This window comes from Colobus angolensis, unplaced genomic scaffold, assembly GCF_000951035.1.
Source record: "Colobus angolensis palliatus isolate OR3802 unplaced genomic scaffold, Cang.pa_1.0 Scaffold149, whole genome shotgun sequence".
NCBI classification, from domain to species: Eukaryota; Metazoa; Chordata; class Mammalia; order Primates; family Cercopithecidae; genus Colobus; species Colobus angolensis.
Window position 1 is genome coordinate 1,634,308 of NW_012114588.1, and position 12,556 is coordinate 1,646,863.

At 46.2% G+C, this 12,556-nt stretch overlaps 1 protein-coding gene across 1 annotated transcript in view; it reads left to right on the top strand.

Annotated features, from left to right (window-relative positions):
• KIF1B (kinesin family member 1B) overlaps positions 1 to 10,188 on the top strand; it is a 187,697-nt gene extending 177,509 nt beyond the window's left edge. Inside the window, exons 40-44 of the mRNA XM_011935843.1 lie at positions 362 to 483; positions 2,932 to 3,081; positions 3,442 to 3,634; positions 3,846 to 3,964; positions 5,118 to 10,188. Of these exons, the coding sequence (XP_011791233.1) occupies positions 362 to 483; positions 2,932 to 3,081; positions 3,442 to 3,634; positions 3,846 to 3,964; positions 5,118 to 5,160 (627 nt within the window). The 3' untranslated portion in view covers positions 5,161 to 10,188. The remainder of the gene's footprint in view (positions 1 to 361; positions 484 to 2,931; positions 3,082 to 3,441; positions 3,635 to 3,845; positions 3,965 to 5,117) is intronic.
• The last annotated feature ends 2,368 nt before the right edge of the window (positions 10,189 to 12,556 follow it).

Consider the following 12,556-nt stretch of genomic DNA (forward strand, 5'->3'; position numbering starts at 1 on the left):
AAGCTCCGCCTCCCGGGTTTACGCCATTCTCCTGCCTCAGCCTCCCAAGTAGCTGGGACTACAGGCGCCCGCCATCTCGCCCGGCTAGGTTTTTGTATTTTTTTAGTAGAGACGGGGTTTCACCGTGTAGACCAGGATGGTCTCGATCTGCTGACCTTGTGATCCACCCGTCTCGGCCTCCCAAAGTGCTGGGATTACAGGCTTGAGCCACCGCGCCTGGCCCGTATGGGCTTTTTTCTTAAATGACTTTCTGAAACAAGATGCATCAAAGTGAGGCTCTGGTTGTTGAAACTCGTTATTGTTATTGTAGAGGCAGCTTTTTTCAGCTGAATGTAACTTGTAGTGTTTGGTTTGCTTCCAGTTGTCTGATATCTCTCCAATTGGACGGGATCCCTCTGAGTCCAGTTTCAGCAGTGCCACCCTCACTCCCTCTTCCACCTGCCCCTCTCTGGTAGACTCTAGGAGCAACTCTTTGGATCAGAAGTAAGTGTACCCAGATTTCACTGAGAGAAGTCAATCAATCTAAGAACCAAGGTAAATGTCAACCTTCCTTTATCTGAATGGTTCTTGACTGAAGGCAGCACCTTCTCCCTAGGCAGCATTTGGAAATGTGTGGGAGCCTTTTGGCTATCATGGTGACTGGAGAGGTGCTAGCTACTGGCAGCTCTTCACATATTGGCTTACTAACCTTCTGCATCATCAACTCATGATGACTATCTTCTTCATCCCTTTCTGCTAGTTTTGTCCTCCATTCCTACCCCTACTTGTCTCCCCAGTCATAATAACAGACATAGGAAGTCCTATCTTGGGAACAATATTTTGAAACTGTTTTGGAAAAAAATATTTTGATTCCACAGCAAATTATGTAGGTAAGAAAAATAAAGACAAGGCCAGGTGAGGTGGTTCCCAGCACTTTGGGATGCCAAGGCGGGAGGATTGCTTGAGGCTGGGAGTTCGAGACCAGCCTTGACAACATAGCAAGATGCCATCTCTACAAAAAATAAATAAGAGAGTAAGGCGTGGTGGCCTGTGTCTGTGGTACCAGCTACTTGGGAGGCTGAAGTGGGAGGATTGCTTGAATCCAGGAGTTTAAGGTTGCAGTGAGGTTTTATTATTGCACAACTGCATTCCACCCTGGGTGACAGAGCAAGACCCTGTCCCTAAAAAAAAGAGAAAGAAGAAGACAAATTTAGTCTATAGAGTCCATGATTCATCATCATAATCCGTTCTTTGCAACACACCCTCACTCTTGTGCATCGCCATCAGTTATTCTCATCTGGTTATCCACTTGTCTATCTTATTGTACCAACACTGACACAGGCAAAGGTGACTGGAGAAAATAACACAGCCAGGTAATTTCATTAAATTTAGGATGCCATAGACTGTAGGGACTATCCTGGGTCACTAAGAAGAAAAAGCACTGACAACTAACTTCAGCATGCCATCAATTTTAAGATGAATCCCAATTTAATAAGTGGTGGCTGAGTGCAATGGCTCATACCTGTAATCCCAGCACTTTGGAGAGCTGAGGTGTGAGGATTGCTTCAGCCCACAAGTTTGAGATCAGCCTGGGCAACATAGGGAGACCCTCATCTCTACAAAAAATAAATAAAATAGTTAGGCATGATGGCATGCACCTGTGGTTCCAGCTACTCAGGAGGCTGAGGTGGGAGGATTGCTTGAGCCTGGGAGGTTGAGGCTGCAGTGAGCCTCCAGGCATAGGGGCATGTACCTGTAATCCCAGCTACTCGGGAGGTTGAGGCAGGAAGATTGGGAGGCAGAGGTTGCAGTGAGCCGAGATTGCACCACTGCATGCCAGCTTGGGTGACAGAGTGAGACTCTATTTCTTTTTTTTTTTTTTTTTGAGAGGGAGTCTTCCTCTGTCGCCCAGACTGGAGTGCAGTGGCGCGATCTCAGCTCACTGCAAGCTCCACCTCCTGGGTTCACACCATTCTCCTGCCTCAGCCTCCCAAATAGCTGGGACTACAGGCGCCTGCCACCACGCCCGGCTAATTTTTTGTATTTTTAATAGAGATGGGGTTTCACCGTGTTGGTCAGGCTGGTCTGAAACTCCCGACCTCAGGTGATCCGCCTGCCTCGGCCTCCCAAAGTGCTGGGATTACAGGCGTGAGCCACTTGCACCAGGCCAACTCGATTTCAAAAAAAAAAAAAAAAGAAATAATAAAGTATAAAAAATGTTAAAATGGGCTTTTTAGAATTAGTGCGATACAATGCTACATTGCTGTACAAAGATACCTAACAATACAGAGTATAGGAATTTATTTATCACACAGTAGTCATGAGGGCTGGTCCAGGTCCGGGTCAGTGGTGCAGGTCTACTCTGCATGACCGTTCAAGAACCCAGGGTCTTCCCATTTGTTTGCTTTCTCTTCATTTTCTAAGGCAGTGGCCCTCTGAGACTTCAGTGTATATCATCATCCCCTGGGAGGCTTGTTGAAGCCCCCGTGGCTCAACCCCACCCAGAGTTTCTCGTTCCGTAGGTCTGGCTTGGAGTCTAGGAATTTGAGGTTTTGAACAGTTTTCCAGGTGAAGCTGATGCTGCTGGCTGGGAGCACACTTTGAGAAACATCACTTTTGGTGATGAGACTAAAAAGAAACATATAAAGGAATAGAGTTCATATTCCAGATAATGTGTTCAGATGGCTTTAATATAGGCAGAGAGACTGTGTGACCCCAGTGGTCATCAATGATCAGTTTCCTTTCATAACTTCGGAAGGATGATACCAGTTGAATTCAGAGTTAACTTTCTGAAGCCAGCTCGTCTCCTCAGCTGAGGTCTCTGAAACTCAAGTTTGTAGCTGGGGTTTAGGGAGGGGCATTGTATTCCTCCCAGTGAGACAGTACTCAGTATGCCTTGATCATAACTGATACTGTTGTTACCCTTTTCTTTCTAATCTCTCTCATTTAAAGGACCCCAGAAGCCAATTCCCGGGCCTCTAGTCCCTGCGCAGAATTTGAACAGTTTCAGATTGTCCCAGCTGTGGAAACGCCCTATTTGGCCAGAGCAGGAAAAAACGAATTTCTCAATCTTGTTCCAGATATTGAAGAAATTAGACCAGGGTGAGTACTATATTAAGCAGGAATTCCGTCTACAAAAAACACATCCACAGGAAGGACTGGACAGCTCTTCTGTGTGAGGTCTGTACTGTAGTCTAATGCAGGTTCAGTCTGGGGTGAGAGGGCCGGCCCGGGTTTCTCCAGCTGGGTCTCATGATGCATCTGCACCCTGGCGCAGCAGGTTGCCATGGCATGGTTTCACTCTTTTGCTGCATTACTTTGGCAGATAAGATTCTAGGCCAAAGAGGTCATTTGCCTGTTTTGTTGAATCTTGGCCTAGATGTGGCATATTTTGATGGTCCTCAGCACATGATTATTTTCTTTTTGTGAGAGACTAACTTTATGTCATATTGTCCTTTTTAGCTCAGTGGTCTCTAAGAAAGGATACCTTCATTTCAAGGAGCCACTTTACAGTAACTGGGCTAAACATTTTGTTGTCGTCCGTCGGCCTTATGTCTTCATCTATAACAGTGACAAAGACCCTGTGGAGCGTGGAATCATTAACCTGTCCACAGCACAGGTGGAGTACAGCGAGGACCAGCAGGCCATGGTGAAGGTCCGTCCTGCCTATCTTGGTTTCTTATCGCCACATGTGCCCTTCCTTCCCTTTTGAGTTCTGCACTCTCTGTTTTGTGGACTGAGATTTCCCCTTTCTCTCTGGTCTTGAACTTCCTTTGTGAAGTGCTATATGCCTTGGGAATATGGCAAGGCAGTCCCCATCGCTGTCTTTGTAGTAACTGTCTTGTCTACTTGCATTTTTCTTTCAGACACCAAACACCTTTGCTGTCTGCACAAAGCACCGTGGGGTCCTTTTGCAGGCCCTGAATGACAAAGACATGAACGACTGGTTGTATGCCTTCAACCCACTTCTTGCTGGCACAATACGGTAAGAAGTAGTTTTTTTTTTTTTTTTTTTTTTTGAGACCGAGTCTCACTGTATCTCGCTGAAGTACAGTGGCTTCATCTTGGCTCACTGCAACCTCCGCCCCTGGTTCAAGCGATTCTTCTGACTCAGCCTCCCCAGTAGCTGAGACTACAGGCATGCGCCACCATGCCTGGCTAAGTTTTATATTTTTTGTAGAGATGGGGTTTTACCACAATGGCCAGGCTGGTCTCGAACTCCTGACCTCAAATGATCCGCCCAATTTGGCCTCCCAAAGTGCTGGGATTATAGGCGTGAGCCACTGCACCCAGTCTAGAAGTTGTTCTGTGTTTTCTTTCTCTCTTTGGCTTTTGGCTTCAGGAATATCAAGATAAATAGGAAAGGAAGTATTTTTCTTTTTTTTTTCTTTTTTTTTTCTTTTTTGAGATGGAGTTTCGCTCTTGTGTGGCCCAGGCTGGAGTGCAATGGCACTATACTGGCTCACCACAACCTCCACCTCCCAGGTTCAAGCCATTCTCCTGCCTCAGCCTCCCGAGTAGCTGGGATTACAGGTGCCCACCACCACATCCAGCTAATTTTTTTTTGTATTTTTAGTAGAGACGGGGTTTCACCATGTTGGCCAGGCTGGTCTTGAACTCCTGACCTCAGGTGATCTGCCCTCCTTGGCCTCCCAAAGTGCTGGGATTACAGGCGTGAGCCACCATGTCTGGCTTGAAAGGAAGTATTTTTCCAAATAAATTTAAAACAGAGGAAGGACAGGTGTGTAAATTGGTTGTGGGGTGGTAATGAGGCCTCTGCATCTTGTAAGACATCGTCATGTTCTGAACCACCAGGGAGACTCTGGTCACACATGTGCACCAATTATTTTTCTTCTTTGTCTTTTTGTTCTCAAGAGGTCTGCATATGGGGCCCAGGGCAGAGAGTAAAGGGAAGACAGTGAGAATCTTAATGGCCTCCCAACCTCCAGCCCTGTGATTCAGCCTCAGGCTCTCTAAGGGCTTGTGTCACAGGGTCCGGGAGTAGAAAGTTTAGAGGCCTAGGCCTGTGGTGCCAAATAGGAAGATGCTCCAGGAGGGAGCCTCAGTGGGAGAGGACTGTGAGGGGCCAACACTTGTACCCAGACTTCTAATCCTACCTCCCCGTTTGTCCTCCATAGGTCAAAGCTTTCCCGCAGATGCCCGAGCCAGCCGAAATACTAACGAAATACTAAGTGACTCTGCCGAGTGCCCTCACTCGCCTTCGAGAGATAAAACGTTACCTCTCATTTCTCTTTGTGATTCTTGACGGTGACTCTTGTATGTAATCCTGTGGCTTAACTACTTCTCCCTCCTTGTGCAGCACTTTTCCAGCTCTCCCGTCCCCATCTCCATTGCTCTGTACTCTTTTCTTTTTTCCTGTGCTGAGAATCTTGTTAGTAGCATGTGGCCTAACAAAAGGAAAAAATGTTTTTAAATACACACAAACACACACACACACAAACACAAAAGCTCTGAGGGGATCTGGTGAATCTCCAAATAATTGTGGGTGTACTTTGGCTTCCTTTTGTATGATAGGTCCCCATCATGACCACCTCTGATGTCTGTGCTGCTGTCACCAGACACCTTTGTCTGGCTTTGAAGACAACATGATACTTTTTTCTTCTTTTCTCTGTTTGTGGTATCACTTTAATTTTTCTTGGGTGGCTTAGAGACTAAGGGAGGAGACATCTGGCCTTTTTAGAACCTGAGAGGAAAAAAACACTCGTTTTTTCCCGCTCTGTCTCTTTTTGCCAAGGCTAATCCCTGCATTTCCATTCGGGGAAAAGGTGGTGGTGAGCATAGAACTGGAACAGTTATATTCTGAGTCAAAGTTGGGGCTTTTTAGAGCATAATTATGGAATTTTTATTTACTGGTAGAGAGGAGAAGAGAGGCTTTTTCAGTGGGCCTGGGACAGTGGCTGCTGTTGACCTCGTGTGAAGGGAAATGCCAAGGATGCTTCGGGTGGACTTCAGGGGACCCCAGGGTTTGGCTGTGGGCCATGATGGCAGCAGGCGGTGGGAGGCTTGTAGCTCCTCACAGCAGGATTCCTGCCCACTGTTTTTTCTGTGCTGGGAGGGAAGCTCTTTTCTAGGAGTGTCTCAGTTCTGATTTTGGCATTAGTGATGGTGGTGGTACAGTTGGAATTAGTGCCATGTCATACATAAATGTTCCACAAGGCGGGAGTGTTTCACTTTCTGGTGATAAACTTGATGGTCACTGTTATGATTAAGATAATGCTGGGTAGGCTGGGCACAGTGGCTCATGCCTGTAATCCAAGCACTTTGGAAGGCCGAGGCGGGCGGATCACGAGGTGTCAGGAGTTCAAGACCAGCCTGGCCAATATGGTGAAACCCCGTCTCTACTAAAAATACAAAATTAGTCGGCATGGTGGCACACTCCTGTAATTCCAGCTACTTGGGAGCCTGAGGCAGGAGAATTGCTTGAACCCAGGAGGCGGAGGTTGCAGTGAACCAAGATTGCGCCACTGCACTCCAGCCTGAGTGACAGAACAAGACTCCATCTCAAAAAAAAAAAAAAAAGATAATGCTGAATAGTGACCTTGTGATTGTTACAGCTCCCTTTGATCAAAGAAGTGTAGCTTTCAGGCATACACTTGGAAGTCTCCCTCTGAATCCAGCAGTCATTTTCACTGATGCTTGTCAAGTGGAAGATGCTTTCAGTGATGCTCTCTATACTCATAAATAAGCAAATGTGGCAGGCTTTGCTTTCTGGATCCCAGGATTAAAACTAACCGTGACCACTACTCCAAACAAAACACAATATGCCTAGGGGCACAGAAGAGTGTCGGGGAGCCTGGGCCTCAGGGTTTGTTGCGTATTCCCTGCTCCTCTCCATCTGGTGTGGAAACACTGCCCAGGGAGAACGGAGGATGCTCACTGTGGACAGAGTCTTCTTTCCTTCTGACAGACCAGGTCATCTGGCTTCTGAGACCATCAGAGAAGATAAGTCTGTCTCTTTCAGCTGCCAGGAAGTTTTCCAGGATGAGAGGGGAAAAGGAAAGCCTCCAGAGACTTCAGTTGCTTTGCCAGTTGTCTTGGGATTGTTTTACACCATCCTTTACTTCCCTTGCTCAGACCTCTCTGTTTCACCATCACTCAGGCATTGAGGAAAGTATCTGCTCGCTCCTACTTGGTGAGGTCCTCGGCCTTGAGGTTGCTGACTCTCAGGCGATAGGTAGCTGGATGACTTCTCGCTTCATGCAGCAAAGGCCAGGGCCTCGCACGCCTCCGCAGAGTTGTTGCTAGGGAGACTTGTGTCGTCGTCCACTCCTTTGTTTCTCACTTCCTGGTTGGGCTCATCTCTGAAGAACAGGTCTCCCAGCTTCGCTCCTTATCACTGCATTGTGAAGAGGAGGAAAAGTGAATCACGGAGAGAGAAGGGAGAGGATAGAATCACAGGCTGTGTCGGTACCTGAAGAGTGACCAGCGGAAACTCTATGGTGGATTTTTTTTTTAATTTTCTTCCTCCCGTTAAAACATAGGTCACTAACTCTGATGTTATTTGTTTTCTAAGTGGTATGTGAGATTTTTTAATGTAGTTAGAAGTTTCATTGTCTGATGGACACAATATGCCCTTCTGGTTCTATTCAAACCAGCAGGATCTGTCGGTGCTTAGAGATGGCTGCCTGGACTGGAATCAAATCTAATTTCAGGGAAATGAAGATGGAATTTGAAGGTCACTTTTAAAATTAAGTCATTGATGCTGCTGTTACAAAGTGTGACAGAGGATCCATGTCTGTGACACAGGACAGTGGGAAGCCTGAGAGTTTGAAATTATGTGATACACTGAAATGACTTTGGTTTTTCTTCTAATTCATACAAAACTGGTTTGGTAAGTCTTTGCTTTGGAAGTATCGGACATTAGAATAGGCCAAACTGGACTGTCTGTTCATAGCGTGCCCGGATAAGAAGGCCTCTTAGGGAGCCAGAAGGAGCAGAGTGGTCGTGTTCTGCATGCTCTCCACCGTCTGGGGAGCCCCTGCTGCGGCTGGCAGGTACAGACAGCCTCTGCTGGCCCCCAGCACATCCAGGGTGGGTGCTCCTTTGCCCGACAGAACCATCCCCACTCTGAAGCTCTGAGAGAAGATTTATGGCAGGAACTGTTTATGAGGCTCTAGTTGTTGCTGTTGTGGCGGGAAAGTTAAGAAACCCAGCCCTTAAAGAAACCACCTTTATTTATTTATTTATTTTCTTAAAGCACGCCTTTAAATAAGCAAAAAATGTAAAAGGCAGGAAAGAGAATTCTTAGGCAAATTCAAAGAAATGAGTGCTAGTTAAAACCAATTACCTCCTCCTCTCTCTCTCATCCTCCTTTCTCCCGTCAAAGCAAAATACGGCCACACTACCAGCCCCAAATCAGTGCTCAGACCCTCTCTGTGTCTGTGTCCCCTCCTGGGAGTCAGTCAGCGCTCAGGCCAGGACTGTGCAGGGTCGGCCAGCCCATGCGCTAGTCAGGAGCACAGGCAAGGGCTGCCTGTGGCAGTGGCTGGGCACCTGAGCCCCAGCTCGTTGTTAAACGTGCTGACCGCAAGGGGCAATGGAGTGAGTTTCCCAACTAAAAAACCACTATTATTTGATATGTTTTTTTTCCCTTCAGTTATATAGACTTCAGATAACTGCTCCTATTTTTTATGGATTTTTCAGCTCATTTCAGATGAAGGAACTAAGTCATTGTGAACTGTCTCTTGGGATCTAAAAACAAGATGACTTTGCCTGGCACATATTCCAAAGCAAAGACTTTGTTGCCTGCTGCTTATTATCTAATTCACAGGGATATTTAATTTTGTCAGGTCTATGTATATTTATCCAGCTATACTTGCACAGTGGATTGGAGAGAAGAGATCCTCCAGTGTGCACACTCATCGCTACTCTTTCTGCATTTCCCTCATGCTGTGTCCCGCTCGGGTTCCAAGGGACAGTATCAGGGCTTGTTTCACTTGGGTCTTTCAGTTTTTCTTTTGGTTCCCTTTTAAAATGTGATTGTTAACCTGCCCCTTAAAAAGAAAAAATTCAGCTGGGTGTGGTGGCTCACGCCTGTAATCCCAGCACTTTGGGAGGCCAAGGCAGGTGGATCTCCTGAGGTCAGGAGTTCGAGACCAGCCTGGCCAACATGGTGAAACCCCGTCTCTACTAAAAATACAAAAAGTAGCCGGGCGTTGTGGCATGTGCCTGTAATCCCAGTTACTCGGGAGGCTGAGGCAGGAGAATCGCTTGAACCTGGGAGGTGGAGGCTGCAGTGAGTTGAGATTGTACCATTGCACTCCAGCCCAGGTGACAAAGCAGGACTGTGTCTCAAAAGAAAAGATTGATTTTGCTGCTGCTCCCAGAAGGTTTGCTGGATGTGTTTACATAGGACTCTAACTTGTGTGCACTACAGTTGTTCACCAGGGCCAGTGATTCACCCCGGTGTGTGGCCAGACCATGACTGTGTAGCAGGAATGTTTTAATTTGTGCTTCCTTAGTAAATGGAAATATCAGCTGAGAGATTATTTGCTGCTATTGTTCAAAAGGCCATTTATGAAGTTAGTATTTGAGCCCCATAGGATCTTTTAAAAAGCCTCCAATCATTTAAAGGAAGAAATCAGAGTTGCTATAAAATTCATGTAAAAAGCTCACAGCCAAACGGCTGTGCTCGGATGTAAAGTCTGAGCTGAGGTTGGTCTCTTGCCAAACCCTGGCTGTTGTGTGTTGTTCTTCATGTCTTCGAGTTCTTTTTTTTTTCATTCTGCGTATTCTGGCATCAGTTCACCTGAGGAGTCCACCAGCCTTCTTGTATTTAAGGCATCGTCTTAGACTTTGTGGCTCTAAAGTACTTGTCTGTTGAGATTGCAAGTCTCTTGTCACCATCCTCACACATGACAACAAAACCCATAATGCATAAGTGGCCTTTTTGAACCAAGACTTTGCAAACTGATCTCTCCCCAGTGAAGGAGTCGAGCACATTAGCAACAATGTACATTATTAATTTTGGATTTTCATTTTCATGTTTTATTTTGTAAATATTATCTGATGTTTGGAGCTTGAGTATACAGACTGTAAATATAGTTCTTGTATTTGTACTAATTCTGATTCTTTTGCTGTATAGCCTTAGATGTGCAATGCAGACATTATCTAACTGTGTATGGTAACCTTGCATCACGGAACTATTAGTGAACGAGGTAAAAATAATAAAGGTACAGCCAGTGCATCTGAAGGCTCTCGATGTACATTTATTCTTGCACCCCTTGAAAGGTAATTACACAAAGATTTCTTTTCTTGACTTGCAAATATAATACTTTTCTAAGACAGAAGTCACGATATCATCACTTAAGTGTTCCTTTCTGATACTCAAAGTGGTGGTTTTTATATAAACAAGAAAGCTAATATGGTGCTGTTTCTTTGAAAGTACTTTTCTCCCAAAGATGTAAGTGGTTGTTTTGGCTGGAAGATTTGTCGTTTTTCTCCTGAAGCCTCCTTGTATGCCTTCCAATAATTCTGTAGTGTTGTGTTGGCTTTTTTTTTTTTTCTGAGACAGTCTTGCTCTGTCACCAAGGCTGGAATGCAGTGGCATGATCTCTGCTCACTGCAACCTCTGCCTCCTGGGTTCAAGTGATTGTCCTGCCTAAGCCTCCTGAGTAGCTGGGATTACAGGCGTGCGCCACCACGCCTGGCTAATTTTTGTATTTTTATTTTTATTATTATTTATTTATTTTTATTTTTTTTGAGATGGAGTCTCACTCTGTCGTCCAGGCTGGAGTGCAGTGGTGTGATCTTTCAGCTCACTGCAACTTTTCACCTCCCAGGTTCAAGCGATTCTCCCTGCCTCAGCCTCCCAAGTAGCTGGGATTACAGGCGCCCACCACCACATCCTAGCTGATTTTATTTTTAGTAGAGAAGGGTTTCAGCATGTTGGCCAGGCTGGTCTCAAACTCCTGACCTCGTGATCCACCCGCCTCGGCCTCCCAAACTGCTAGGATTACAGGTATAAACCACCGTGCCCTGCCTATTATTTTTTTGAGACAGAGTTTCACTCTTGTTGCCCAGGCTGGTGTACAATGGCACAATCTCAGCTCACTGCAACCTCTGCCTCCCCAGTTCAAGCAATTCTCTTTCCTCAGCCTCCCAAGTAGTTGCAATTACGGGCGGCTGCTACCACACCTGGCTAATTTTTTAAAAAATATTTTTAGTAGAGACGGGGTTTCAGCATGTTGGCCAGACTGGTCTCAACCTCCTGACCTCAGGTGATCTGCCCGCCTTGGCCTTCCAAAGTGCTGGGATTACAGGTGTGAGCCACTGCGCCTGGCCATGTTGGTTTTTTTGGGGTGGGGAAGGGTAAATGAGGATTTGAAAATTCCAACATGTCAATTTAATTTAACAAGCCCTCATCATGAGCACAGCATGAGCAGGGGCCACTGTCCTCGGTGTTTGGGGAGAAAGAGAAGAAGGGAGGGAGGAGCAGCCCTCAGGTTAGAAGCAATGATTTGTTCCAACAAATATTTGAGTACCCACCCTGTGCCTGGTGTGCCGCTGGATGCAGTAACTCAGCAGCAAACAAAGCAAGCCCACGCACTTGTGCCCTCCCATTCCAGTGGGGAAGACATTGTTTAAACAAATTAACAACATCAGTCGTAAGTATTTTGGAGGAAAGCAGCTAAATAAAAGGATGAAACGGGTGGGAAGGAGGGATGTGTTTAGATGGCATAGTCAGGGAAGGCCTCTCTTAGGAGATCACATTTGAGCAGACTCTGGAATTAAAGGATGAGGTAAACCATGCAAACCCCTGGGCAAAGAAGTCTCCAAGTAGAGAAATGAATCCCTTGAGGCAGCAGTGTCCTCAGTAGGTTCCAGAAATAGCAAGGTCACTGGTATGGAGTCAGGGCCTGGGAGCGCAATAGAAGACATCAGAAAGTAGCCAGGGACCAGGGTATTTAGGGCTGAGGTGAGGACTTGGAATTTCATTAGAGTGAATGGGAAGCCATTGAAGGCTTTGGAGCAGAGAAGTCACAGGGGCTTATTTGCATTTTTAAAAGACCATTCTGACTGCTGAGTGGAAAACAGTCTTTGTACTCAGGCAGGGACAAGTAGAAAAAAGGGACAAAATAAGATTGTTACCCCAGTATTCCAGGGGAGGAGACGGTGGCTTAGACTAAGGTAGTAGCAGTATAGGTAGGATGAAATGGGCAGATTCAGGGTGCATTTTGAAGTTAGAACTAACAGTTCTCTGAGAGACTTCATAAAGAGTTGGAAAGAAAGTAACTAAAAGGGTAAGTGCCTGAGTGAAAGGAACAGCATTGCAGTTTCCTAAGGTGAAGACAATTGGTAGAACAAAAGCTGAGAATGGTATGCCTGTAATCCCAGCACTTTGGGAGGCCAAGACTTCGAGACCAGCCTGGGCAACGTAGCGAGACCCCATCTCTACAAACAATTAAAAATTAGCTGGGCATGATGGTGCACGCCACTAGTCCCAGATACCCAGGAGGCTGAGGCAGAAGGATCGCTTGAGCCCAGGAGTTGGAAGCTACAGTGAGCTGTGATCTTGCCACTGCACTGCAGCCTGGTCAACAGAGTGAAACCCTGT